The sequence below is a fragment of the Corvus brachyrhynchos genome, unplaced genomic scaffold, assembly GCF_000691975.1.
Source record: "Corvus brachyrhynchos isolate BGI_N302 unplaced genomic scaffold, ASM69197v1 scaffold59, whole genome shotgun sequence".
NCBI lineage: Eukaryota > Metazoa > Chordata > Aves > Passeriformes > Corvidae > Corvus > Corvus brachyrhynchos.
The window spans coordinates 2,648,931-2,676,654 of record NW_008246054.1 but is presented as its reverse complement, the minus strand read 5'-3'; the positions used below and the strand labels follow the sequence as shown (position 1 = coordinate 2,676,654).

The 27,724-nt window shown below is 51.9% G+C and overlaps 1 protein-coding gene across 3 annotated transcripts in view; it reads right to left on the bottom strand.

The window, feature by feature from the left end:
• The window catches only part of GPSM1 (G-protein signaling modulator 1), a 48,152-nt gene that overhangs the window by 17,679 nt on the left and 2,749 nt on the right, over positions 1 to 27,724 (bottom strand). Inside the window, exons 2-11 of one of the 3 annotated variants that reach the window (XM_008642164.2) lie at positions 26,419 to 26,640; positions 25,822 to 25,957; positions 25,408 to 25,550; positions 24,167 to 24,290; positions 23,290 to 23,405; positions 22,921 to 23,076; positions 21,157 to 21,265; positions 18,485 to 18,611; positions 6,752 to 6,822; positions 4,466 to 4,645 (exon numbers count right to left, since the gene is read on the bottom strand). In XM_008642164.2, the coding sequence (XP_008640386.2) occupies positions 4,466 to 4,645; positions 6,752 to 6,822; positions 18,485 to 18,611; positions 21,157 to 21,265; positions 22,921 to 23,076; positions 23,290 to 23,405; positions 24,167 to 24,290; positions 25,408 to 25,550; positions 25,822 to 25,957; positions 26,419 to 26,640 (1,384 nt within the window). Of the gene's footprint in view, positions 1 to 1,605; positions 1,719 to 4,465; positions 4,646 to 6,751; positions 6,823 to 9,514; positions 9,746 to 18,484; positions 18,612 to 21,156; positions 21,266 to 22,920; positions 23,077 to 23,289; positions 23,406 to 24,166; positions 24,291 to 25,407; positions 25,551 to 25,821; positions 25,958 to 26,418; positions 26,641 to 27,724 lie in introns of those variants that run through there. The other 2 variants (XM_017745518.1, XM_017745519.1) reach the window with 2 other exon arrangements.

Genomic DNA, 27,724 nt, shown 5'->3' with positions numbered 1-27,724 from the left:
CTCCTCTCTCCCTTGACTATAAATGGGCTTGGCTGAGGACAGATCTGGAGAGTGACGAATCACTCCCTGGGAAGGGGAGAGCCCAGAGGATCAGCACCATTTCCAGAGTGAAGAAGGGGCAGTCAATAACTAACTCATGTAAGCAAAAGTTAATTATGGGGAGACAGCAAATGTTAGTTCAGACAGAAGACGTTAATTACAAAGCCTAAGAAGCCGAATTCACCCTAATCTTGTCAAGATAGAGGGGACAAGGATCATCTCAGAGACTGCTGAATCATTCCTCAAAGGACTACACATGCCCAGGGAGAAAGGTGAAAAGTTCATGAGAGGATGACTACTGGCCTTCCTCAGAGAAGACCCCCGAGGAAGAGGAGAGGCCTTCCTCAGCGCGACCACCAGGACACACAGCGCATGCGTGGCCCATATGCTGATGACTTCCGATAAATAATTTGTATAACCACACCTGTCCCAAGGAATGTGATGAATATTCATAATTTAGCCCATCATACTGTGTTGTAGGGAGCACCAGGTGTGTGTGTTTGGAGGAGCGACCCCCACACACCGAATAAAGCAAATACCCACTTCTCTGCCTGTCTCTGCAGTGTCTCCTGGCCCTGCTGTGGGGTGATTCAAGAGCACAGACCTAGAGAGGAGTGGGTTTGAGCCTTACCCCCCTCCGTGAGTTTTGCTCCAGCTGTTGGACCTTGACACAATAAAGGGTTTTAGCCCTTGAACCCTGGCTCATGCTCAGTCCCATTGACCTCAAATATTTCAGCTCAGTGCTGACCTTAAACACAGAATTGGGGCAGGTCCCCAGGAAGTCTTTTCCAGAACACACAGCCCCTTTCTTCCATGGGCCTCTCCTTTTTGCACAGAGGAGGGTGAGAGACACAATCTCTCATATTTTTGAAGTGTTAGAAAAATCCCATCCTTCCAGTAACCTTCTAATAACCCCCTAAAACACATCTGCTATCAAGTCAATCCTGAGCTGGAGCGTTCTGACCTTCAGCACAGTGGAGAGAGGGGTTAAATTTATGAGCAAGCCTTTGATGTCTGCAAGTTTCATGTAGTACAAAACCTGTGCTTTGATGTTCCTTTTAAAAGAGAGGAAACTCGGAAGGTGTGCACTGCATGAGTCCCAGGGAGGGATTTGGAGGGACTTGGATCTGGCTGCCCACAACTGCAGCACAGAGATGGAGCTCTTAACACAGCCACTTTTGCTCAGGGCTCTGCTGCAACAGAGCAAAAACGTGGCCAGAAGCATCTCACCCTCACCAGCTTCTCCCAGACCAAACCCACCTTTGCTGTGGAGAGCCAGGCACTCACAGCTCCAGGGGAGCTGCACACCTGGGCTCACAGGTGAGCAGGACCCTGTCCTTGCTCATCCTCCAACCCTGGCAGGGCTGGTCCTTCTCCTCCCAGCAACCACCAGCCACGGCTGGGAAATTCCCCCATTTCAGGGGGCCCTGGGAAGGGTAAGGAAGCCCCTTTCTGCCCCAGCAGGGTCAGGAGCCTCCTGCATGAGCATCACGTTCAACACCAGCCTCTTGCACAGCAGTGGCAGGGAGGGCTGAGGCACAGGGGGGGCCTGCCACGCTCTCCTACCTTCCGCAGCACCTGGGCCATGGCTTCTCCCATCCATCCCAGCATCCCCACGGCTTTTCCCGCTGGCTGAGCCCTCCTCTCAGGGCCCGACAGAGCTGCCAGAAGGGACAGGCTCCTCTCCATCCCCTGCTCGCTTCACTTTTTCCTGCCTCCCCTCCCCTCCGCCGCCTCCTCCCATGGGGAGTTTCCCAGCAGCTCGGTAATTAGCAGCATCATCACCAATGCTAATAACAACCACCACGGCTCCTGCCATCCACAGCTCAAACAACTTTACAGCCATCATCACGCCTCTGTAACCTCCCCGGGGGAGGCAGGCAAGCAGCATTACCCCATCACACGATGGGGAAGAGGGAGGTAAACAACAGGCAGGGGATGGGTGCTGAATCCAGGAGCTCTGACTCAGGCACCTTCACCTCCAGGACCTCCCCATCCCGGGAGCTGCCCGGCTGCAGAAGCCCCTTGGGATGGAGGTCAGGGGCTGTGCTGACAGCAGGACTCGTCCAGAGGTTACATCACTGGACCTGGGAGTCCTGGGATGAGTTTTTCCCCTGCACACAGCCTGGGTTCTCCTCTGCCATGGGACAGCAGAGATTGTAGCACCCCAGAAAAGCACCTCAGATCAACCTTTAGAGCTCACCTCTAATTAAGGACTCATGGTTTGCCAATGGATTAAAGACAATTTTTGCTTTTTCCCTCACAAAATGAGGGATCTGGGAGAATTGTTGTCTGAACAGCCTGACCAGGAAAAGCTTCTCTCCCATTTGGGTGGGGTTTGCTACCTTTGATTACAAAGGCTCCCACGGATGGAACTGCAGCTTTTCAACTCCCCTGCAAGAGCAGAACACAGTGGGGCTGCTTTGCTCTTGGCAAAACCCACAGGATGACGCTGACTTTAAACATTCTGAGGTCTGGCCCGTGCTGCAGAGTGAGCCTGGCAAAGCTGGGAGCACCACCACAGCAGAACTCCCCTGAAGCGACCCCGCCGTGTCCCCCACGGCCACCACAGAGCCCTCTGGCCACTCCCCAAGCCCCACACGCGCTGCCAAGAGGTGACCAGTGGCTGGCAAAGCCCCACAGGGCCTTTTTTAGACCCAGTCCATGGATCCACAGCTACACTCCTAAGGAATGCTTTTCCCAGCTCTTGATGGAGCATGGCTTTTGTTTGGTCTCCAGCTGAATGTCTGAGTTAAAAATACAAGGCTATTTCTGGCAGAAGTGGGGTTTTTTTCTGCTTTTGTATTGCCTTGTGTGCCCCCATGCTGCTGTCTCCTCTCTGGCTCAGATGAGCTTTGTTTTCCTTCCCAGTGATCATGTTTGCACCGGTGAGCTGTAGGAAATGTTTTTCCCAGCAGACCATTTCCACAAGCACTGTTGGGGATGAAGAATGAGCTCAGAGAAGTCTAAAAAAAACCCCAGTCGGTGTAAAAATTCGGTCTCCAGTGGCCAGAGAACCAAAAACAGGAATGTCTGTGATAAAACAGGGATGTGTCCACACACTCATGCACACAGGTACAGCAGGATCTGTTCTCCCCATGATCCACAGACGAGGAACAAAGGACTCAGAGCTAGAAACACCTTCAAGCATCCCCACTCCACAACCAGGCTTCATCCCAAGCTCTGCAGCTCCGACTCTTTCTTACCCAGCATGAAAATATTTAATTTCGCTTTTCTTAAATGCCAAGGAAAAAAAATAGGCCTGTCTTTTCTGGCTTGGATTTATTCCATCTGGAATCACTGCATGATCACAGAACTGTGATAGTGTGTTAGAGACTTAGTGTAAAGCAAAAACCTAAATACTTCCAAGCACCCATGAGATCATTGATCCTTCCCTTACGCTTCGTCTCTCCTGGCAACAAGCTGAGGATTTGGGGCTTCTCACTTGAGATCACTGAGTTCAAACACCTTCAAGCCCCCTCCCACAATCCAGAAATGTGCCATCATTGTGGGTGTGAGCCCTGTTTCCAGGGCTTGGAACAAACCCAGCACAGCTGCAGGAAAGCTCCCCAGTATTTGTGTTTGCCATGTGTCACAACAAGCATCAACACAACCGGAAGGGAACGGCCCAAAACCAGCAGAATTGTCCGGTTAAAAACAGCAAAAGGTACCTGGGGAGCTTCCCAGGACGTGGATCCTCACCATCCTCCAGGGAGCCAAGCACAGACTGATCAGAGCTCCCCAGCACAGGACCAGTAACCTGGAAATCACCGACATCAGGTCCAGCTCCTGCTCTTGAGGAAATGAGTTTCAGCTGTGCTGCTTCCAAAGAAAAGCTCCTGGAGGATGAATGCTACCATCTCTGATGAACTCTAAGAGCCCACTCTGCACATTGACCATCAGTGTGATCAGAACATGAGGTGGAACATCTACACTTGGCAAAGGCAACCAGCACTTTTGGTCACTCACCAAAGACCTGGGAAGGCTCTGGTTTTTGAAGGCACCAATCCCGCTCCCCACGAACGACAGGAGTTGATCAAATCAGCTCCACAAGGCACCCAAATTGCTGTGCTTTTCTGGAATTCAAGGTATCATATCCTGACAGACCTAAACTCAGCCAAGTTCAGCTCCAGACTCCTGTCCCTCAGAGAAGGTTATAAACATCACCACTAAGGGCCAATCCCTCACCGACCAGTTTGTGATGGAGACTGGTACCACTGCTCTGCTGGAAGGACAGTGATGCTGAGGCTCAAAGAGGCAAAAGGATTTGCCCAGAGCTGCCCCCAGAGCCAACAAACAGAGCAGAGCTACAAGCAGACTCTGTTTTCCAGCCCAAAGGCCCCACTGCCACCCACACAACAGGCTGGAAATGAGGTAAAAACAAACACAAGGAACTCAGCACTGGAGATAAAAACCATCTTCCTACCGACTGTGGCACCTGGACTCGGACTTCCCCAGCATCCAGAGGGGATGCACTGGATCCCTGGGATTTCCTCTCTGAGCTGGACTGGTGCTCCCGGTATTTCTTTGTTCTCACAGGTAACGACAAGAACTCCTTTCCTGAGATCTTCAGCTCTCGCACGTGGTGGCTGTCCCCGTTCTGGTCCTTGGGAAAGCAAGAAACAGTCACTGCAGCAAGTGCATGTCTCAGGTTTTAGTGGAGCTCTGTTGGCTCCTACCCACAGAGCAGGAGAGGCACAGCAGCACAGCTCATGTGGTGCTTGTGCTCAGTGCTCCCACAAGCACAGAAATACAGGACTGTCACCCCAGGTGTGGGGAAAGGGAGGTGACAGGGATTCCAAACAGGAATAGCGAGAATAAGGAAGGAGAGATTGGTTTCCCTGCATGCTGTTGATGGCATCAGTGCAGCCAGGCCAGTGCCCACACCTTAAAAAGCGGCCACATGAACATAAATCAGATCTAGAAAGTGCCTTGCAGTGCCTTGGTTGGAGCCCTTGCACTGCTCAGTGCACGACAACAGGAGAGATGACTCAATTACAGGCTGTAAGCACCTTCAGGGTGAAAGCCAGCATGTGAGAAAGAGGTTTTAGTCTGGTACACAAAGGAATAAACAAGAGGCTGGGAGATAAAACCAGAGGAGCTCAGATGAAGGAGTAAGAGGCTGGAGAGAGCAGGATGAGCAGGGAGCAGCGTTCCTGAAAGGTGCTGAAGCTTCAGAACTGAGGTGGGCATTCCCTGTGCCCCAACACACAACTCTGTGCAGAGGCACTGGACAGGAGCTCCTGGAAGTGTGGTAACGGGGGCTTTGCTGGCTTTGAAGGCATTTCTGGCAGAGACAACACTGAGAGGATGCTGGAGAGATCACAGTTCACTCCACGGATTTACTCCTTACAACCTCCTCACTTGCACCACAGCACAAAGCAAAGGAGCCTCTCCTAGGGCTGTAACCCCCTGCTCCTGAGAGCCACAGCAGCACAGAGAAGAGGAATTGCATCCAGAGCACTCTCTGAAGGAGAGTGAACTCACACTCTGCCAAGGACCACTGCAGGGGGAACAGGAGTGCTCACACCTGACCCTACAGCTCCTGCTTGCTCCATCCTCCCCATGAAACCCCTGAAATCCAGAACCCTGCCTGAACTATCGAGTGGTGTTCAGCTTTTACAGCAAAGAGCAGGAAACCAACAGCATTAGCAGCAAGTCACACATCAGCAAAGCCCCTGGCCAGCCCTCAGGGCTGTGCTGCTCTGATGAGGACACACGAGCCAATGTCCCCTGACCCTGGGCACTGCTGTCCCTGCCATCGACACCCCAGAGATGGAGTCACGTTGGTGAGAGCAGGCAAGAGCCAAAACAGCCAAGGGGCACTGGGAGAATTGATAAAAATACATTAGGACATTCAGAATTTATTTTCCAAAGAGAGTTAATTCAGGGAGGAGCTTTTGCCTGGCCTTCCCAGTGTTTACTGGGATTTTTAGGCACCTAAATGGTCTCTCAAGCCTGAGGTTGTTTCCCTGTCTGCACCCACCTGCAGCTTGGGTGAGCTTTTCCTCTCTGCGACAGTTCTGGGAAATGTTCCCCAGGACACTCAGCAGAGCTGTGCCTGGAAAGCACTGGGAGAACATGAATGATTTGTGCCAAAACCATCCCAAAAAGGCAGAATGGCTGCAGGCCTGGCCACCTCCTCTGGGAAGGGGCACGGCTGAGCCCTCGGCAGCACCAGCAGGATTTTCTGGGAGACTGAAATGATCCCTGTAGCTGGAAGGGCTCAGTGCCTCCCAGCTGCTGCCAGAACAGCCCTGGGGACACAGAGGAAACGCTGATCTGCTCGGATCTGACATTCCCAGCAGCAAAGCAATCCTTGGAGCCCCTGCAACAAACCCTCTGCCTCCTGCAGTGCTCCTTCTCCTGTGTCTGCCCTCTCTGTCACTCCACCAGGCTGACAGGACACCAGGAGCTGCCACAGCCACCCAGGGGCTGAACAGCTCACGATGATCCTTCCAATAAAGGGCTGCTTTTTCAAAAAAAGCCCAGAAGTGGCTTTTCAGCTTTGAGTGTTAAGTGCCTTTTTAGTCAGACCAGCTGTTCCTTTCCTCCAAGCTCTCTAGAAACCCTCTTTGGTTAATCCCATTGACTCCAGTGATATCTGCTAATTGCATATTTCCCTGCAAATGAAGCCAGTCAACAACAAACCAACTGGAATCTGTGTACAGATTCCCACTGACAATCTCTGAGGCCAGACATCTTTGCTTACCTTCTCAGAAGGGAACTTGAGGAGGTCTAAGCTGTCCATGCTGTTCCTCTGGAGTTTCTTTGGCCGGGCTCCTACAAAACAACACATTCACATCAAGGGGGTGTCACCAACAGCACAAATGTCACACAGAGAGAACCCAAACCACTAAAAGTCAAAGGGATGAGATGTTGGCCTTGAGATTCACTTGTGGGGTTTTTTTCCTATTGTTTTGGGTCTTTTTAAAGCACTGCCACAGGGCTGTGTGAGGCTGTGGCTATCGAGCTGCAGCCAGGTCACACCACAATCCCGACCTCAGACAAGGTCTCTGGAATTCAGGAGTTACAAACCTCACCCTAAACCACAAAAGTCATGGGACTGGCATTAAGAAAAATCGTAACAAATAGACAATTTCATGCATCTGTGGATTTGTTGCTTTATCATCGTGTTTTTAACTGAAAGAATGCTTCTGGGACTCAACTTCGAGCTTTTCTCTATAGCCACAGAGGCTGGAAAACTAAGTGAAGGAGCAGTATTTTCTAACTATCACAAGCCCAGCCTTAAGGGGAGCAAAATCTTGCCTTGAACCTGACAGAGGAATCAAAACTTGGCAGGATTTATGATATCCATTTGAGATTTCATAAGATTTTGATGTCTGATTCCAACAACAACAGAGTGGGTGAAACACAGCTCAGCTGTGACTCCTAGTTTCCAAGCCCTCTTTACCTCCACAGTCTCCCTTCAACCTGCCTCCAGCTGCTCTTGCCTTGCTGACGAACACCCAGGATGTACTAAATGGCCCTGGGATGCTTTCACCACATCTGGGAAAGCTTCTGCCCTTCCCTGATCATTCCTGAAGGCTCAGTTTAGCTGATCCCCACGTGACACCCCACTCCAGCAACACCCCGCAGGGCAGAGACCAAAACTCTCCACTCAAGGTCCTGTGACAGCTTCCAAGCTTGAGGGGAAATCCTGGGGGAGGAATGATGCCCACGCTGAGCCCTGAGAACGGAAACCACGAGCTTTGTGTGGCTCCTGCAGCAGCAAACTCCCCGAAGCCCACCATCCCCAGCTCCCACCAACCCAGCAGCACCAGTGCCCCTTACCCCTCCGGGCTCAGGGGACCCCAGAGCTGCTCACTGCACAAACTTAACAGAGAGAAGGCACAAAATTCACAAATCCAGGCTGTCTGAAAGCAGAGCATGGGGATTAAATGGAGAAAGGCTGCAGGGATTCCTGCACCAGCACACTGCCAGCTCAGCCAGGGCTCCAGATGCCACCACAGCTGTATCCAAACTGCACCAGCTCCAAGGACAGCACCGCTTTGAAAAGCTCAGCTTCACAAGAGACAAGCTCAGATCAGCTGGGACATCACCAAAGGTCATGAACACACATCACAGCTTGGTCATAAGGAACCTGAAGTTTATGTCTGTGCCCCTCACCACCCTGAAGGGATTTACTGCTCGCAGCCATAAAGACTCAAATCAGCAAAACATTTCTGCACATTTCTGCCTCTCTACTCCAAAAGGCACACTAGCACCAGCTTCATTTTAAGGTGATTCATTACCAGGCTTTGAGTTCAGGGGACTGACATCAGGGCTGGAGGTGGAGAACAGACACTGATGTGAACACACAGGAGAGCGAGGAACGCACGTCACGAGGAGCAGTTGGCATTTCCACCAAACTCTACCCCTTCCACACAAAGCCAGGGGCCCAGCTGGCAGCAGCTCTGAACATTTACATTGGAAAAGGCCTCAAAGATCTCAAATCCAACCGATTCCCACCCTGTCAACCAGCCCAGAGCACTGAGTGCCATATCCAGTCATTCCTTGAACCCCTCCAGGGGTGGTGACTCCCTGGGCAGCCCCTTCTAATGCCCAACAACCCTATTCCTGAAGAAAATTCCTATTGCTCCACCACATTCCCACCATCCTCAGCACGGAGGAGGTGGCTGTGAGACGGGTGAAGGATTTTGGGTGCTGCCACGTCGCTCAGGCAGGAGCTCAGCAAGGGGAAGGCAGCGCTGGGTTGTTCCCAGTGGCTCCCAGTTACGCCCTATGGCCACTGCTAGAGCTGCCTGTGGCTTCCCTCAGAATAACCTACAGCAGCAAGGTGGGTGTGGAGTAAAAATCACCTCCACACACCTGAGCAGAGGCACATTTGGGTCTCAGAGGCGAGGCCAGCCCCTGGAAGCGAGTGTGCGTCACGGCCCCGTTTAACAGCCACTTCCAGGAAAGCAAGAAAGCAGCAAAGTGTGCCCAGTTAGATAAACACACACCATTCCCAGCTGTCCAAAGAGTCATTAATTACACACCTCTGTCCTCAGGTGCTTTTGTGCGTTCCCAGAGCGCTGATTTTCCAGCAGCCATTAATCTCCGAGCTGAGAAAACCTGCCCGGTGCTAATTTAATAGACACAGGCAGCTGAGCCTAGCCCAGCAGAACAAGTCGTCTTTTTCTCCTGCTCTGATGCTGGTGCCTGTCTAGGACTGTGTGGGGTTTACACACAGTTGAGCTGAGAGAGGAAGGAGTTCAGAGTTACAAAAAAACTTCATCCAACTCGGCTGTTTCTTCCAGAAATCCCAGCCAGTGCTGGGGCCAAACACCGTCCTCACTCACCACCACTAAAACAAGCAGCAAGAAGAATTTAGAGGGTCCCTATCACTCAGGGCGACCAGAAACTGGATCCACACCAGCAGCAGCCCCCACCAGATGTGTGGGAGCTTCTCCCCTTCTCATCCCACACATCCTCATCCACCTTCCAGGAGAGCAGAGCTTTCCATACTCACAAGTGTCCCACGACAGGAGTCCCGCTAACTTTCTGTCTCCATTCCCTCAGATGGCTCCAGATGCAACTTTCAGCCTCCTCCAACTTATTTTTCCCAGAAATACCTGCAGCACCACTTAATGCTCAGCCAAAGTTGAACTCTGCCTCCTTCTCCCCAGTGCTGATCCACAGCAGCAGCAGCAGCAGCCGGGGCTGGGAAGGATTGAGCAGCTGAAAACCCAGGTCTGTTCCTCTGGAAGGCTTTTCCCCCTCTCTCCAGCATTTATTGGCATGTTTAACCAAGCCTGCTGCAGAGTAACGGAAAACCTCAGGGGCCTTTCTAAATGCTCTCTCTGTCTTGGAGGTTTACTGAGGTCTCGAAGAGAGCAAGCTGAAACCTTCTTGTGAACATCAGCTGAGCAACGCTCCTGACTGGCTGCATTCATGCCCTGTTTTCCTGCAGCTCCTGGGATGTTGCTCTGTTCACTGCTCAGGGGTGTTGTTCCTTTTTTAAATATTTTTTTTCAAAATCTCTTCCTCCTTCCCTCCCCACCTAGGATCTCCCCAGCAGCACCACGAACCAAGGGGAATTTTAAAAATTTTTTTTCAACTTTTTGCTTTTGCAGTTTGGTTGCTGAGGCGAGGTTAACAGTTTTCACGTTCTTGTATTTATTCTGCAGCCACAGAGAGCACAAGGAAGTTTTATCAAAGATGGGGATGGGATGATCTCATGGAAAGGAGCACCCAGGGCAAGATGGGCAGAGCTTTGCTCCTCCATGGGCAGGCTCCATCTCCAAGAGATTGCAGCTGACAAGATCGAGCTGAACATGTGTAGCAGCGACTCAGGGAGCTCTGGCAGGAGCTCTCATCAAGCTGACATGTGCTTTGATAACTCCCAGCTCTGCCCCCTCTCCCGCAGCTGCCGCCTCCCTCCCGCTTTGAGCCGGAGCAGCAGAGCAGGGCCCCCCCACCCCAGACAGAGAGCCAGTTCTGGATTTGCAGCTGGGAACACACTGTATCCCTCAGGGGGGCTGTGCCAGAGCAGGCAGAATTCAACCTGACAGGGGACTCCATGGAAGACCAACAGGGAAAGGTTGTGGAGCCAACATCAGCCCCCGCTGCCTGCAGCGCTCCTGGGCGAGCTGCACACACAGCGCTCTGCTCCCCACAAAGCACAGGCTGGGCACCCCAAACAACACAACAAATCCAGCATCAGGGCTTGCTGTACTCTCACAAAAAGGTCATTTCCCCCTGTACCTGCATTAACCAAGACACTGATTTGGCTTTTCGGTGAGTTCTCGCAGCCCCGGACATCACCTCCCCCCCTCTGTACAGACCCAAACCTTGATTCTGGCAGACAACTCTAAATATTGCTCAATATCATTAAGTCAGAGCAGCCAGCCAGTTGTTTGGGGTGGAATGCTGGTCTGGAAACCCTTCCCAGCTCCGAAGTGACAGTGGAAATATGGTCCAGCGCTCCCAGTGCTCACGGAGCATCTCAAATCATGCGCTGCCGACACCTAATCAGAGAAGCTCTGTCAGGCTCGTGCTCCATTATTACAGCAAAGCTCTTAAAGAGGAAAGGGGGAGGGGGAAAGCAAGCACAGCGGCAGGAAAAGAAAGAAGGGGGAAAAAAAAAAAAGCAGCCTCCAGTAGGACAAGCATCTCATTTAAGGCTTTAATTAGTCTTCAAACACATAATGGGTTCTGGCATTATAAATCCACTTGACCTCTATTATTGTCAGCACTCGCCTGATAAATGGTGGCATTTGTTTTCCCAGTTGTTACTGGGATAGAACAATACTTTTCTCTAAACAGAGAAAGCAAATAATATCAGTTATTTACGATGACTGGGCCATAAAATGCTGGTGCCAAGCTGTTGTGTGCCCATCCATGGGAAGGAGCATCTGCTTACCCCCATCCCGCAGGCAGGAAAGGACCAGGGAATCCCAACAGCTCTGGGTCCTTCTGTGTCAGAGGGTACAGAACTGGGAACCACAAGGACAAGGAATAATCCCTGTTCTGCTGGGAGGACTGGGCTCCAGCACTGAGCTGTATCCACTGGAACACAGAGCACAAGCAAATCTCAACCTCCCAAAAGACCCCGAGCACAGCAAAACCCTGCACCAGAACAAGAATCCTGCAGTTTTCTCCTCTGTGGCAAAACCGTTCCTCTGAAAAAGCTGCACACAATATGTGGCAATAAAGAGAAGTTCCTTTTGCATCAAGGTGCTCGTCTGGCTGATTTGGCAGAAGATGCTCTGTGTTCGTGTCGCCCGAGTTCTGCATCTCCACAATCCAGCCTGACAGCTGAGCAACGGGCCGAAAATAACAGAAATAACAGCAACGCTGCACATCTACACAGCACCCAGAGCCCTGGGGCGTCTGCTGACTGCACTCAGGGTGAGCAGCTGCCACAGAGGCTCCTCAGATGGGCAGAGGGAATGAGGAGACACTGCACCACAGGCCAAAGAGCCCTCACATTCACGTGGAAGAGGTACAACCTGGAAAAGCATCCTCCTCGGAGGCAGAAATGGCACAAGGGAGCTACTTTTTTTCTGATTTCTTATTTGTTTCCCCCAGTGAGGGCAACCTCAACATAGGAAAGCTGCAGTCTTGGAGTAGAAGGTGATCTTATTTGTAGCCTTACAACTCTGAGTAATTGCTGTGGTGTTGGGCACACCTTTGATTTCAGTTTTCCCCCAAATGTGCAATAGGCATCAGCTTTCCTCTAACCAAGGCTTATTTGCAAATAAAGCATCAGCAATTTGGGTCAAAGAACGAAATATTGAGAGGGGGTATTTGCAGAAAACAGAGCACTCAGCCATGAAACACTTCACAAATACAAGCCCTGGAGGCTGTGGGAAGGTTGGGCCACATCAGGCACAGCCTCCTCTAACCACAACCCCCCCAGGCAATCATCTGCTTCAGAGAGGAACAGTTGTGGGGACAGAAGGATCTTTTGGGAGATAAACTGAACTGGGTGGAGCAGGCTGGGAGGAGGCTTATAACCTCAGGGCTGATTCGAGAGCAGGGTGATGGACTTGGCAGCAACACCTCGCCTGCTTCTAAAGGCAGGATTTTCTCTGCCAGGACACAGCAGAGTCTCATGACCTCCCACCATCCATTATCAGCCCGTGTTGAACAAGCAGAGATCAAACTCAGAGTTTAGCTAGGAAGTGACACACAATAATTAACGGGGGCCACATCTCCAGCAGTCAGACAAGCCCAAGGACGCGATTTTGTCCTCCAGACTGATTCAGAGAGGGCAGAGAAGGAGCAACCACGTGTCAGCTTAGCAGCCATCAAACACCCACAGTAAAATCCTCTGAAAAAGAGGGGGAATGTACTTGATCCCTCCCCCTGGATGCCGCTGTGATCAGCCAGCAGCTCACAGCAGCTCCTGGAATACGCTGCCCACGCTGGACTGGGATCCTGGGCTCTGCCAGGTGTTTTTGCTAAGCCAAGGTTGGCTGTCCATGGGCTTGTCCCTGCCAGGGAAGGAGGATGGTCCTGAGGTCACTCAAGAGATTACAGAGACTCTGCTGAGGGCCTGGCCTTGTCCTGCTCAGAGAAGTGCCAAAGCACACCGTGGTCATCCATACAGAAACTTCTAAAAGAGAAAAGGTTATTCTAGCTGGGCAAGAAAGAGAGCTTCCTTCTTCTCTCTTCTTGCTCTGAGCTGCATGAGAAGCACAGCAAGCAGAGGAATCTTGATCCTAATGGCAATGCTGTGCTGTTGGACAGAGCAGCATCACAGCCATGGCATTTCCTACACAGCAGCTACCAAGGGAAACTGTCTGGGGAAGGTGCACTCAGGAACCAGACAGCACAGCAGAGCTGGGAGTGCTGCTGGAGTCTGGAACTGCAGCCAAAGGGAACTTCAGGCTTCCCAGAACCACCCATTTCCAAAAAGTTCTCCCTCCCCACAACAAGAGATTGAATCTTGATTGAATGGATGGCTTTGCCACAAGCCACGTTGTGCCTTCTCTGCCACAGGCTTCAAGAATTGGCCTCTTCCTCATCCTCTTTTCCAGCACTTGCCACCTCCCCCAGCATCAAGATAAAACAAATTTCAGTAGCACAACATCATCTTCTCCAGTCCTGGAGCATTTCCTCTGCTGTGAGCCAAGAACTCCTGCTGGATTTTACACAGATGCTGGGAAGGAGGCTCATGCACACAGCAAGATGAGAGAGGAACAATAAATACTTGGGAAGAGTATTTTAAAACTTCCTAAAGCCAATACTGGGGCAGTCTGAAGTGAGTACTAAATCACTGAGTTTAAAATCCAAATGACTCAGAGGTTCATCCCCCCCATCAGTGCTGGAATGATTTAACAGCTGAGGTTACTCAGGTTTAGAAAAAAACTCATTCTAAACAAGAGACATCTTTTAGAAGTCCTAAACCTTCACTCCAGGACCCCCTGTGGAAGCAGCTCTCCCGTCCTTCCTGCCCTGCTCCCTGAAGGACCACCACAGGCAGGTCTTTTGGACACCTTCCTGCAGGCACATGGGAATATTTGCCCCAGCTCTCCCTCTGAGCACCTGCTGGAGCACAACAAAGCTCCAGACCACCAACCCTACCTTCCACTTGGCCAAAAACCGCTCAGCCTCTCCAGCACCTCATCCATCACCCCCCTGTGTCAGCAGGTACAATTAACCAGCAGAGCCTCGGGCTTTCATTTTCAGAATGAAAAAAAGGCTGACCTGCAGCCCATCAGCTCCTGGGAAAAATCAAATAGAGCTGAGGATATTTAATATTAAGCACTTGCAATTGCTGCACTTAGTGTGACTGGTAAGGACAGGGCAGGTTCCACGCTGGGGATGTGACCCCGACTCGCCTGCCCAGGGAAAGGAAAATGCTCCCCAGACAGTGAAATCACAGCCTGAGGGAGCAGGGCTGGCCCACTGTCAGCAAGATGCTGCTCTCACACGGCCACATCTCTCAGCTGACAGTTTTCTGCAGGAAGATTGAACAAACTACAGGGAAGGAACATCCCTGTCCCTGGGCAGCATCCAGGCACAGGCACAGGCTGGCATGGGGTTCAGCATCCCCAGCTCCCCACTTGCATCAGCAGAAGGATGGTCAACCCTGCCTATTTTATCAGCCCTAAACACTTTTTAGGTACTTCAAAGGTATTTAAAGCAAGCAAACAAACAAAAACAAACAGGCTGGAAAACATAAAAGCAGATTTCTTCTATTCCAGTCTTATTGATCCAAGGGTTCAAAGATTCCTGTGAAGAGATGAGCTCAAAACTGCATCGAGGATGCAAAGCCCCACAATCAAAGCCCCACAGAGCTGAGCAGTGCTCAGGAAGGAGTGGGGTTTTGTGCCCACTGCAGAACACAACCTGAAGCTGGGCTGCCTCACACAGGGACGAACATTCCCGGCACGGAGCCTCTGGAACACCAAACAAGCAGAGCAGCCTCGTGCCTACCACTTCTCAGCAGAAGATGAGCAGAGGGGGGAAGTCAGGCTCATTCTTTGACCCAAACTGCCAACGCTTTATTTGCAAAGAAGCCTTATTCCAGCCTTGGTTAGAGAAAAGCTGATGCCCATTGCATGTGTGGGGGAAAATTGAAATCAAAGACGTGCCCAACATCATAGCAATTGCTCAGAGTTGTAAGATCACCTCGTACTCCAAGATTGCAGCTTCCTACACTGGGTTTGCTCCCAGTCAGGCTCAGGGCCGAGTCCCTGCCTGCCCTCAGAGCTGAGCACAGCAGGGCAGTGGTGTCTGTGTTGCGCAAAGAGCGCAGAAACCGTGCCAGGAACCAGCTCTGGCAGCATCCCCATGCCAACGCCTCCTGGAACACCTGCAGCCCTCCCCACCCACTCCCAGCTGCCAGCAGAGGTTGCTTCGTGTCTCCTGACACTGCTGCTGCCAGCGGGTGACGGCTGAAGCTGATGAGCTGCTGAAAGCAGAAGAAAAGCAGCCCGGAGTCAGTTCCCACTCTGGAGAGGTACAGAGGGTGGCCAGGGCTGCTCTCTGCCTGCTGCCCAGCACCTCCATCCTGTGGCTGCTGGGTGATTCCTGGCTCTGTGCTCCCCTCCCAGCTGGCAGGATCCCCCCCGAGGATCAAGGCAGCATCCCCAGAGACCTGATTCACCCTGCCAGGAGCAGGCACTGCCTCCAGGCTGGGACCAGGAAGGGCTCAGCTGGGTGTTCCCAATCCACATTGGGAACAGGCAGCTCCTCACTGGGCAGATGCTGCAGCCTCAGCCCACAGCAACTCATCTGGGAAAGGGCAGCCAGGGAGGGGGCACCAGTGCTGTCTGTCTGCACCCCCCGACATCTCCCAGCGCTGCTTCTTGCCCTGCTTGCCTTCACCCCTAAAAGCAACCCCACAGAGCCACAGAGAAGTCCTTCACTTCTGTCCACAGGCAAAGCCTACCAGCACTCAACTCTTAGCTTGCAGTGTGTGAAAGAGAACGAGGCTTATTCAGGGCCACATTTTTGGTTGTTTGGAGAAACAAACCCAGCCCCTGTTTATTTACTTCATGTTCCAGCTACTCTCCAACTTCCTTCAGTTTGTTGCTTTAAGCTCTCTGTGTTTGCGTTTCTCAACAAGGTCGCTGCTTTCACAAGACTTCTGCAGCACTGCCCCGCTTCCCTGGCCTTCAGCTTTGTCTTCTGACATCCAAATACTCTCAGAATATTAATTAAAATCATGAAGAGCTCAGCAAGGGAAGCCAGAACAGCAGAGGAAAACATCAGGCACTCCATCCACCCCCAGACCCCAGTGAAGGGCAATGCCCAAGACCTACAAGGAAAAATAACCTGTGAAGGACATCACAGTGAAAAAAGGGCTCAGTCTTTGCTCTGAAGCTTTACTGTACCTGCTTGGTGAAATTGATGTGTTTTATCACATGTCTGCCTTATCAGAGGATTTTAGCATCCTCAGGAATGCGCAGCCATTTTGTAACCTTAAGCAGGGAAAAGAATCTGAATGGGGAAAAAAAAATGGAAAGCTCTCCTCACCACGAGATTTGTCAACATCAAAAGGCACGGCTGGTTCAGAAGCCAACTTGAATCTCAACTCTCTCACCTGCTTCCTATTACAGAAACAGATGTTCCTCTGGCTGTAAATTGCTGCTATTAATAATATAAATAATTATACTCTTCTAATCATTTAATAGGTGCACAGGAGGGTACCAAGATTTCTGGCAGTCATTAAGTACATCTCCCTTCCCTCAAGGGCTCAGAGACACATTGTGGCCTCTCATCCTCTACTGAAGCTCAGAATAAGAGAGCTGAAGCTGGGATAAAAGCTAAGGAGAAATCAAGGAGCCAGGCTCCTCTCCACAGGCTGTGCCCTCTGCACATCTCCCTGTGCCCTGACCAGCACCTTCCCCACCTGAGCTACAGCCAGCTGGGATCTCACACTCCCTTCCTGTGGCCCCAGCCCACCAACACAGAGCTGACTTTTACCTCCCCAGCAGATTCCCAGGACCTGGAGAGGGGAAATCCTGCTCTCCAAGATCCTTCCCTCTCTGCACCGCAAATCCCAGTCATTTGCTGGTGCTCCTCCCCAGAACTCTTCGTCCTTCTCTCGACAAACAGCCCCAGCCTTGGGAATGTGAGCAAGGGCACCCCGGATTAATGAGGTCACTGCAACCTCCAGAACTCTGACTGCAGCTGCTCAGCCCTTTCCCATCCTCCAGTGATCGCACACACACAGACCTGCACGGCTCTGCCTCTGTCAGATGACAGAAACATCACTGCTGGCTCCAGATGTTAACACAGCACATGTGGATCTCTGGAGGGCAGCGAGCAGCCCATGGGCCACATCCACACGTCCCTCTGACCCAGAAACAGCACCAACACTGAGGTTCATTTCCTCTTCCCCTTTCACAACAAAGTCACTTGCCAAAGGGAAGCCCCTGAGGAAATGCCAGGAATGAGTTTTGCAGGAGTTACAAAGGGGAGATGACGTGCAAAGGGAGGTTGGGGAAGCTGTTGTGGCCCCCACAGCCTTTGAGGCAGCAGCTCAGCTCCACTGCAGCTCCAGTGGGGCACGGCAGGACACGCTGGCTCCCTCACCACAGTTCCATTTCCCAGGAAAAGCTCTGGCACTGACGTAGCAGGTTATGCCTGGGAGATCAAGATGAGAGTGCACACACACAGCCAGCCTCTCCTTCCCCTCCCAGGGCACGGTGCCTCAGCCCCAGCACCATCCCCTCCATGTCGGTGCTACCAACAGGGAAGGGAGCACAGTGCCTGGGGAATGTGCCCGTGCCAACAAGGTCATATTTAATCAGTGGACACCTCCTGGGATGCAGTTTGTGGGAATTAATAAGTCTGCCCCAGCATGGGAGTGCCCCATGCCAGGCACCCACCTGTGTCTGCAGTGGGGAGTTCTGGGACAGACAGACGGTCCCCGAGCTGGGGACACACTGTGGTGACCCATCAGTGCTCCCCTGCTCCCTGGCAGCAGAGGCAGAGTGACCCAGGGCCAGTAAAGCCACTCTGGCTGCCGTGACCAAGCCTTGCCACATCTTGTTTCCATGTTCAGCACGGCTGAAGGTGTTCCAAGGGTGAAATGTCACCCAGTGCGTGCTGATGGTCCCAACCTGCCTCCAGCCCATGCCCTGGGCTTGTTCCTGGGTGCTAATAAGAATAAGAGCAGCCAAAAATCCCTGCCAGTCACTCCTGAAAGCCTGTGGTATCAGTCAAATCAGTGAAAAGGGCCCTGCAGAGCTTTAAAAGATACAAAAGCCGGTTTGCTGCATGGCACATGGAATTTTATTCCCAAAGTGGATTAATTCCATTAACTCATTCTGTGCCCTTTTTTGGGGATCCTTCCCTGCCTTTGCAGATCATGGAAAGCACAGAGCAAACACATCCCAGCCCCCTTTGAGGTGAAGGCACTCGACAGCCTCATCTTGCTCTGGCATTTTTATTTCCTGCCCACTTGCAAACGCCTCTCCCTCCCCACAACACACAATTCCTGAGACCTCCCAATGCCCCCAGAATCCCAGAAACTCACCTTGTGCCTCATAGCCAGAGCAGGGGTGAGCTGCACCCACGTCCTCATCGCCGGGGCCCAAGCCAAGGGCTGCCCTGAGCTGGGCCATGTTCACCTGTGCTGTCAGCTCCCCATTCCTGTCCCCGATCTGCAGAGGAGGGAAAACCAACAGGGCAGTGGTTAAAGGCACGGGGTGCTCCAAGCAAGCAGCCCCCCAGCCAAGGGTTTTGCCAGTCCCACCCCAAAATCAAACACAGAGACAGCCAGAACAGAGCTTGGAGACACCTGAGAGACCACACAGCTCTCAGCACCAAAGGAAATAATTTGGGAGAGGGTCTGTGCTTGCTGTGCTGCACCTCAAAACTCGGTGCAAGGAACTGAGAAGGCTCAGCTCGCCCACTGCCACAGAACTGAGCCTGAACGTGCACGTCTGGGCTGTCCTGTAGCCACACATGGCTTGGCAGAGAGCCCTGCAACTCCCAGCCCCCTTCCTCAAGTATTTCCATAGTTACTGAGCACCAGACAGCCACACTGCCATCAGCCACGTGGGCAGTGTCACACCAGGGCTCCCAAAGCCCTTCTCTCCTGGCTCACAGCCATACAACTTCAAGTTGTTCCTAGTGATCTACCCACACAACGCTCCGAAAAAATCCTTTAAAAGTCCACATTTTACCCAATTCCCACCTCTCGCTGGCCTGAGGCCAAGGAAGCTGATGTTACACGTTTGGGAAGAGATCTGTCCAACAGCTCCTGCTATGTAAAACGAGGAGTTGTAGGACACAACGCTGGGTCCTCCTCAAAGTTTAACCAAACCAGAGAAGGGCTGTGCTGCAACATCACCAGTGGACACGGAGAGGTCACCCAGAAACAGCCTCTGCTCTTCAGAGGAAGAGCAGCCTGCGTGACAGAGGAAGACCTTGGCTGTTCCCCTGGGCAGGCCTGATTCCTGTTAAATGCCTGGCAACAGCTCTTTTGTGTCCCCTGCCACAGACGGCAGCACGAGCCACGCTGGAACAAAACCATAAATCCCCACATTATTTATGACAAAGCCCCAAGCGCCAGTAAAGGGAGGCAGATCAAAGGGCTTATCACCAGGCATAAATCCCCCTGCCAATTACAGGAGATTTGCTGTTGACATCATCTCCAGAGAAATTACTATGTCCTGGTTAGGTCTCACAGTCCTTGATGCTCTATTAAGTGCTTCCCTGACTTCCACTCATTTCAGATCATCTCCAAAGCTCTATTAACAACCGAGGGCAGGACAACGACCCTGGGCAGGACCTGTCACGCACACCACAGCAGAGCCCTGCTTTCTGCCCTCAGCCTCCCAGGAGCTGCACTCTGAGATGACAGAAATACTCTGGAGCAGTGTCCTAGAGCTGGGTCAGCTTCCAGGATTTTAGGTATATCTCCTTTATTCCAGTGGAATTTTGTAGGTAACTTCTGATCACCCTGCAGCAGCTTCCAGTGTGGTCACCCCAGCAGGTTTCATTTGGATTCAAATGTCACCATTAGATCTTCGTTGGGAAGAAGGCGATGGGAAGTGAGTTATGAACATCAGCATGAAAAGGCTGAACGCCACAAGGTTTCTCCTGGGCAAAATCCTGGTGCTTGTCAAAGGGACAGTCTCTGCACTGCTCTGTTATTCATGACGGGGGAACTTCATCAGCCACCAGCCATGAGGAACCCACTCCTGACACAGCTGGAGCCACAGCCAGCACCCTGGAATGACAACACTGGGAACCCCCACCCTGCTGGGTCTCCCTTCCTCCCCCAAAGGCCCCAGGACCACCAATGCTCATCCTCCCATGGCCCCTCAGCCAATGTCTTGCTCTGAGGACTCAGCCACAGCCTGAGTAGACATGGGAAAGTTAATCTGTCCTAAAATGTACAGGGCCAAAGAACAGTATTTCTTCAGTGTGTCTGATCAGTATAATTAAATCTGTAATTAGGCTGCTGTGTCAGCCCTACTCAGAGATTTAGCCAACCTAATAGACAGGCAGGAGAACACCCAGCACACTTACACATGGTGATTTCAATTAGTGCTTCAAGAGGGCAATTTCTTCATCTGGGGAAGACTAAAGAGGCCACGGCCGATTTCCTCAACACACTGAAAAGAGCAAACAGTGCAATTCTGGCTTTCTGCACTTCTGAGCCACCTAAAAACAGCAGGAAAGCTGCAGAGAGCTGGGCAAGGCCAAGGTGAAACCCCAAAGGGGGTGGCAGTGGCACAGGGCTGGCTGCAGGCTGTGTGCATCCAGGGACAGCATCCATTGCATCAGGACACTGCAGGTCCAGCTCAGCTGGAATCTCCTTGTGCTCAGGAAAGCGGGATCTTACAGACTGGACACCAAGAGGTACCCGAGTGCCTTCACACCTGCTGAGTGCACAACACCTTGGCCAGCCAGTGGACAAGTCCCCAGGTCCTTTCTCGCCCAGGAACATTGGTCAAGAGCAAAGAACAGCTCACACATTTGCTGTAATTAAGGGGAAGGCTGGGAGCCTCCCATCAAAAGTGTGTTTTCCAGCCAAGCTCTGCAGTTCCTAAGGACACCACTGAAACAGCACACAGAGAAGGGCTTTCCAGAGCAGTGAGAGCAAGATAAATGCATTAACAGAACTCATTGGCATGAAATAGTCTTGCTCTCACCAGGGGTCACAGGTTCCCTCTGATTTGCACCAGCTTCTCTTACCTCTTGGGAGATTTCAAGATGTTTCCTTGCAAAGTGCAAAGCCTGCTCATGGCTCCCCAGGGAGACGTAGGCATTTCCAAGACTCCAGCAGGCTCTTCCTTCTCCCACCCTGCAGAACAGGAAACTGTCAAACCACAGAAATGCTGGGCAAAGCCCAGCAGGGCCTTCTGGAGAGCACTGCCAGCCAGGCTCCTTGCTCTGCTTCCACCTCCACAGAGGTTCTACACTGGAAAATGACGTGTGCTGGACATCTTAAACTCTTCTTACACTGAGCTCAGCAAGAGCTGGGGATAAACAACAGCTTGGAAGCAGGACTGTACCCAAAGGGACAAAATTTAAGCAGTAGAGCAAAGGCTCAGGATGGTTTGGCTTCACTGGTGAGCACCAGCCCAAGAGGAGAAGCTGGAGCTCCTGTCCAGCTTCCACCTCACACAACCAGGGCCCCTCTCCAGAGCTGCACAGAGGGAAAGTAACATCCAACAGCCCAGAGCTAAACCAGCGAGAAAATGGCACGGAGAGAACATTGCAGGCAGCAACAGCTCCAGCTGAGCCCCAGCACTGCATCACCAGGGTGAACACACAGCCTGGAACTGCATCCAGCAGAGGACAGGGACAGATCTCCACGAGGTCTCTGGGCACTGCTGCTGCTTTCCAGGAGACAGGGAAAGCACGGGGATGTGGAGCCTGCCCTGTGCAGCCCAGACCCCCAGCCTGGCTCCCGTGTCCCTGGAGCTTCAGCAGCTGTTTGCAGGAGCAGGCAGAGCCTCCTGCTCCCCAGAGCCTGCTCAGCTCTGCAAACGAGCAGATGTGGGGGGAGAAGGGATAAAAAAAGCACCTGGGGGCGCGGGGGGAGGTTCAGCATGACTGCAACTCCCTTTTCAGAGGTTTGGGCGGGTTGATCAGCATTTCAACGTTTTTCTTGTCACCCTGTTCAATACCTTCTGCTCATAGGGTGTGTTCCCAGAAATGCAGGAGCCCACAGGCCTGCACCCCCACAGCATGATTCACCCTTGGGTGGGATTGTGCCTGCTCCGAGCAGAGACTGCCCGGGCGGTGGCACAGCTCTTCCATCCTGATGTCCCTGCTCCATCTAGTGGAGGACACCCAGCTTCCAAGGGAATTCAGCACATTCAGCTGAACGAGCTGCCTGCCAAGTCACTTCAGCTGCAAAAAAGGCTCAGGATCAGAACATCCAGGAAAAAAGAACCAACCTCTCAAAAAAAAGAAAAATTAAGTTGTTTTTTTTTTAATTAAAAGGCCAAGCCTCCTAAATAATGAGTAGCAAGACCAAGAAACAAAATACATCATCTCCACGCCCTCTATGCAACATCATTTGTTTGCACATGGAAGTTTCCAGCATTAACCCAGAGCAACAGGGCAAAGTGGCAAATCTTGCGTGCCTTAAACACAGAGCTTTTAAGGAAAAGACAACTTCTGTGAACGTAAGGGAGCTCTCAAGAGACCCTCCTGGGATAACACAGCAGCAGCCACTGGCAAAGCCCTGAGCATGATGCATTTTCTTGGAGTACCCCTCGTTAGAAATCTCACTCAGCCCACACAGACACAGCATTGAGGGCCCAATCTCCAGGTTTGAAAGACATGAGAAAGGTGAATCATGTCATGTTTTTGACACATGACTGGACTAAGGATGGGCTGCCCAGAGATTTCAAGAACACACATCACTGGTGTTTAACCCCAGCAAGAGAGAACAGTAAGTCAGAGAGGGCTCAGTGCTCCGCACCCTCACCTGAGGCACTCCCTTACCTGTCTCCCAGCTCCTGTGCTATCACCAGGTGCCTTAGGTGGTACTCGATGGCTTTTTCATAGTCTTGAAGCAGTGTGCACGTGTTCCCCAGACTGTAGCAAGCCTGGGCTTCTACTGCTTGGTCTTTGAGCTGTCTGGAGAGCTGGAGCGTTTTCCTGCAGGGAACAGGTGGGAAAGAAGAGCCCCGGTCACTGTCAGGCCACAGGGAAGCCACCCCTCGGTGTGCCCTGTGTCGTGCTGACACCTCTAACACCCTGCATCACCCGCCACACCAGCCCTGCCACCTCAGGTCCCTTGTCACAGCCCCTGGAGCTGAGGGATTGGCTGTGACAGCTCGGGATTCCCAGGGAACAGCCCCTGGCACTTACTTGTAGTACTCGGCGGAGATGTCGAACCTGCCCAGGAAGATGTGGGCGTTGCCCAGGTTGCTGTAGGCTCTGCGCTCGGCTGCCTTGTCCCCAAACTCCTTGGCAATGGCCAGGCGCTGCAGCAGACACAGCTCAGTCAGCACAGGTGGCACCTTCCTGTCCCACAGCAGCTTCCCTGGGGATTCACCTGGAGGGCTGCAAAGCTCCCACCCGGCGAGGCCGTGCTGCACCTGCCTGTCAGGGCTGGGTGCAGCAGGAAACCTCTTCCTCCTCTGCAATTCAGCACCAGGAAAGGCCCTTGGAAACAGGGGAGTGATGTTGCTGGCCCCCCAGCATTTAAAAAGCAGAGGAGCAGTGAATGTCCAGGGTGCTGAGCACCTTCCACTGCAAGGGAACTGCTATACGCACACTGCAACAGAAGCTAAATTGCATTTGAATCAGGGCAGGAACTTTGTCACCTCACCTCCCCGTAAACCTTTGCAGGAAGTTATTATGATCTACAAGCAGCATTTATTCTTGATCAACAGCTCTTTCAGCAGCCTAATTAAATTCATGGCTTGCATTTATTAAAATCTAGACTGAGACAAATTAAGAGCAAAAAAAAAAAAAAAACCCTTGCTAGACCCAGCTGCAATTTGCCCTTGGATATCTCCTTTGGTTTCCAAGCCAACAGCACCCTTCCCTCAAGCTGCTCGTGAGGTGCTGATGGGGACTGGAGTAAGATTTGCTCAGTGTGAACTGGTACAACAGGGCACACCCTGGGGTTCACACAGGAGGGAAGAAAACAGCTGGAGAAAACATCTCCCTATGCCTGCTGGGCTGTGGTGAGGAGGAAAGCTGCTCCCAGGCCCAGGAAGGGAGCAGAGGTGTCTCCTACCTCCTTGTGGAAGGCTATGGCCTCACTGAAGTTGCCCAATAAGTACTGGGTGTTGCCGAGGTTGCCGTAAGCACGGCCCTGAGCAGCTCTGTCCCCCAGCTCCTTCACCAGGGACAGGTTCCTCCTGAAAGAAACCAGGGCAGAACATCCATGAGCCACAGCCCTGCAGGGGACACGGCAAGGAAACTTGCATAGAAAGGAAAGAGAAGGCATTTCCCTCCCGAAGCACTTGGGGACAGGTGACAGGCTGGTGACAGCTCTGGGAGCTCGTGCCAAGCCAGGGGTGCAGGTCCTGCTGCCCTGTCCCCTCAGGCAATGGGTGGCTCCGTGCAGGAATCACACCTGTGCCCACACACTTGGTCTGACACATCCCACATTCAATCAGAAGTGCCACCTCACTGCAGAACCGGGGGCACAGGAAGATTTCCCTGCCCTGCTCCAGGGAGAGAGGCAAGATCCACAGCCCCATGCCATGGCTCTGCTCTGGGAGCTTCCTGGCATTTCTTGACCTTTTTTTCTCCTTTTACACAGAGAGTGGTGGAACACTCACTGCTGGCACAAGTTTACCCCCCTGGCTATGCTACATGCACCGTTCATTGCAAAAAGGGTGGTGAGCTATTTATAGGCACTACCACATCCTCAGATATGAGGAGAGGGATATAACATCTTATCACTCTCTTCACTTAAAAAGCCTATTTTAAAAACCGCTTTATAAAAGCAAAACTCTGAAGTACGAGGAGAAAAACATGAGCCCAAAATTCTGGTGACAAACTCCCATGTGGCACATCACAGTGATCTTTGAAATGATTTAGGAAAAGGAAGGATGCTACAAGCAAGATGAAGTGCAGATCCTTGAGAAGAACCAGGACTTCAAAGGGACTCTTCCCTTGGGTGACAGGGATGGAGACGCACAGGGATCCATCCTCACGGAGGCCAGCAGAGAGCAGCAAGGGCTACAGGAGCTGCGAGTTCAGCTTCCCAACACAGCCCAGGCAAGCAGCAGACTGTTGCACTTCACGGCATGATCACAATTCAAACCACAGCGAGTTTTACAAAGCCAATGCCAGGATGAATTTTAGCTCGAATTTTATAAAAGACATTTTCTCACCTTCTTTGAGATTAATTTGCCAACATAGCTTGGCATCTCAGGGGAATATTCCTGATCTATTACAACCTGCAAATTCTCATTCAGTGGCCCTGTTCCCTGCAGCAGAAGAGGACGGCCAAGCCTGGATACTTACTCATAATATTCTGAAGCTTTCTGCAGCGTGTCCTTGACCTCCTGAGGCAGGTAGCCCGGGTCCTGGGCCGTGTTCCAGGATAAATGCTTTCCCTTTGCATGGTAAACATTTCCTATGTTATAGAGTGCTCTGGCTTCACCTACCTAAAGGGAAGAAGAGCAGGAAACAGCAAGATATTAACTTCACATCCCAGCGTGGTCCTTTCCATTGCTGGGCACAGATGGGCCGAACCACAAGCCCACATTTTCCTTTCCCATCTTCACCCTCACAGCAGCATGAGATGTGTGGTGGCAGCCAGAGAGGAGAGCTTCACCCTGCAGCCCCTTCCAAAGCCCACCTTCACCAGATCACATTTACTGACTTGCAGACAGATTCTTTTTAAAGCCAGGAAATATTTCCTGTTGGAACCATTACCTTGTCTCCCTGCTCCCGAGAAATGTCCAAGTGTCTCTGGCAGCAAACGACGGCTTCATCAAACTGCCCCAGTATTTTCAGTGTATTCCCAAGGTTGCCACTTGCCTTGGCTTCTCCAATTCGGTCCCCAATGGTTCTACAAGATGAAGGTGTTAAAGAGCTCAGAGACTTTTATTCACCAGCTGCTGGAGGCAGATTCAAGCTGCAGCTTTGCAGCACACACATGTGGCTGGAGAGCTTCCCACAAGCTCCCACAATTCTGAAGGCAGATCCTTGTTCCCTACTTGCTGTCTCAGAACTGCTCTAATGACTGCAGGTCATTACAGGGAGTACCTGGGGACAGAAGTGGACCCTGTCCTGCTCTTGCTCCAAGCACCCTCCTCACATCCACATCCCTTTCTCCATCTCCCTGCTCTGAGGGCAGCTGACACATTCCCATCGTGTCCCAAGTTCTCCACAGGACAATCACCCCCAGGGCCAGTTTTGGATGTGGATTTCTGGAGCAGATCCACTCAGGCTGCTGGGCTCTGACCCCACAGAACCTGTCCTCACTCAAGGCTGTGTCTGATGAGGATGAAGCAGTGCTGACACACTCACCTGGCCAGGGTAAGGTCATGTTTGTGGTACAGCAGGGCCTTGGAATACTCCTTTAGGTAGAAATAGGCATTGCCCAGCTGGCTGTAGATAGCACTGAGAGTCTTCAGGTCCTCTGTCCCCACCTGCACTGCTGCTTCAAAGAAGGCTGCCCCAGCTTTGAAGTCCCCAGCCTTGCACAAGCGCTCTCCTTCCAGGGCCAGTTCCAGGCAGGATGCCTCCATTCTGCCAAAAACAAGGGAATTATTTCTAGAGGAGTTTGGCTGCAGTGCTCCCACTCTGCTCTGCAATGGCTACAGAGTTTGCTTCATTCATACCTTTACATTTTCCCCTGGGCTCAAAGCACAGGAGCATCCAGATTCCAGCTTCAAGTGGAAGGTGTCCCTGCCTGTGGCAGGGGTTTGGAAGGGGATGGTCTTTAAGGTCCTTTCAACCCAAACCATTCTAAGATTCTCTGATTTACAGACCATATCTTCAAGCAGCCCAAGGCAGCCCCTGGGTTCCCAGTAGGAATCTGGACAAGAAGCTCAGAGCTCCTGGCTCCAAGACATGGAATCATCACAGGAGTAACAGCTGTGCTGCAGAAGCCACATATCCAGGTATTTATACCTGAACCATTTTCCCTGGGGTAACAGAGAGGGAAGCCAAAATGTAACAGGTTTTTACTGGATACCAGAGAAAACCCTGGACAGTGCAGATTTTCTTGGCCAAGCAGCTCCCAGTGCTCAGTGTCTGCTTTTCATTAACTCTCCTGCTGTCACTTTTTCCACAGGCACTCGGCACACTGGCCTCCAGGCCAGCTTTCCCCCTGTGCACTTTCTGACACCTTTGGCACTGGCACACTCCACGCTGTCAGAGAGAGCACTGTGAGCAGTAACACTGCTTCAAGAGAGAGAAAACACCCCCCTCTGAGTGCCCCACCAAGTCCTCTCTAAGTCACAGCTGTCCCTGTTAGACCACGCAGATCCCAAGTTTTCCAAAGGGATTCCCAAGCTTTCATTGGAAATGTCTCACCTGCTGCACAGCCAGCCCCTTCCCAAGGGGGATGGATGCAGCATGTTCCCACTCCTCTATTCAGATGCTTCTCTTTGCTCTCCTTCTGCTCAATTTATTTTTAAAAGTCAAAACTATCTAGGTCAAAGGTGGACGTCTGCTGAGAAAAAAACACAGCTCCCTTGTCCAGAAGCAGAACAGCAAGGGTCTGTCAGAAGATAATAAAATGCCCACAGGTGGTTTCTAGTCTGTTCTCAGCACTTGGAGGAAGTTTGTGGTACCCAGCCCAAGAGAACAACTTGTCCAGCAGACTCCT